The following is a 1,322-nucleotide window of genomic DNA, read 5'->3' as shown; positions in this document are numbered from 1 at the left end:
CTGCTGAAGATTGGATAATGAGGGTAGAAAAGATCTTCGACAGCATGTAGTGTCCGGGAAATCGAAAGGTACCTTTAGCTGTGTTTCTGTTTGAGGGAGAAGCAGAGAGATGGTTGATTGGACAGTAGAGAGAGAAATTCTAGGGAAAGACAAATGCTGAGATCACCTGGGATGAGTTCACTACAGTGTTTTGGATGTGGTTTGTACCTCCGTCAGCTCAACGACAAATGCTGGAAGCTTTTATGAGATTGGAACAAGGACGCAGGACAGTGATGTAGTAAGAGGCCGAGTTTACTGCACTTGTGAGGCATTCTTCTCATTTGATCCCTACTGCTAAAGAAAAATGCTATAGATTTCTGCACGGATTGAATAGAGAGCTGAGACATCCACTAGTACCCTTCCGGATCCATGAGTTTTTTGAGTTGGTGGAGCGGGCCAGATTGATAGAGATTGATTTGGCAATGCCAGTATCGAGATATGACGACACCAGGAGGAGGAGATGAAGCCAGACGAGAGGAATCAGGTAGAGAAAGGGATAGGAAGAAGAGAAGCAAGTATGGTGATTCGAGGGGATCTGCATCGGGATCTGCATCAGTAGTATCTTTTGGTTCCAGCGAGTGCATTCATTGTGGACGACGATATACAGGTCGGTGTTACTTATTGACGGGGCAGTGCTTTCACTGTGGACAGCAAGGGCATAGAGTAGCAAATTGCCCTCAGAAAGGATTGGGCGGAAGGACTGATTCGGGTACAGGACAGCAGAGGACAATTGGCACAAGAGCCTACAGTGAGAGATCAGGGAACTGGATGACTGATAGCGCCATCAGAGATAGTCAGAGGGAGACCGTTGCGCCACGACCTCCTGCACTTCCTCCAGTAGTGCCACGTATCTACAGTTTACAGCATCATGAAGATCAACAACGACCATAAAGTTCTGCTGGTAAGCTGATTTGACTAATTGATTGATTGACATATGATCATGCATAGTGACATGTGATTGACTGGATTGTGTGATTTGTTTAATTTTCGTCGAGTTTTGATTTTGATTTGGATTTGGATGGATTTGTTTTGTCTTGTTTTTCTTCGGACCCTTAGGGAAATGTCGGGACGACATTTTTCTAAGGTGGGGAGATTGTGAGAGCTCGTTCCCTTGATTTTTCCTTTCTAAATCTATTTTTCCTCCCAGGATCGTCCGGGACGATATTGAGATCGTCCAGGATGATCAGTGCATTGAAACAGCTGATTTTATGGAGCAGATCGTCCAGGCCAATGTTTGGATCGTCCTGAGTGTTGGATCTAGTAATTAGGATGTTAAGCCTAAG

The 1,322-nt window shown here is 45.1% G+C and overlaps 1 protein-coding gene across 1 annotated transcript; it reads left to right on the top strand.

Annotated features, from left to right (window-relative positions):
• Positions 1-477: 477 nt before the first annotated feature.
• On the top strand, positions 478-930 carry LOC110113743. Its single transcript, XM_020846419.1, has one exon. It carries the CDS (start codon positions 478-480, stop codon positions 928-930), a length of 453 nt encoding a protein of 150 aa, XP_020702078.1.
• Positions 931-1,322: the final 392 nt, after the last annotated feature.

The sequence above is a fragment of the Dendrobium catenatum genome, unplaced genomic scaffold, assembly GCF_001605985.2.
Source record: "Dendrobium catenatum unplaced genomic scaffold, ASM160598v2 original_scaffold_44762, whole genome shotgun sequence".
Taxonomy (NCBI): domain Eukaryota; kingdom Viridiplantae; phylum Streptophyta; class Magnoliopsida; order Asparagales; family Orchidaceae; genus Dendrobium; species Dendrobium catenatum.
This window is presented reverse-complemented; position numbering and strand designations above follow the sequence as displayed.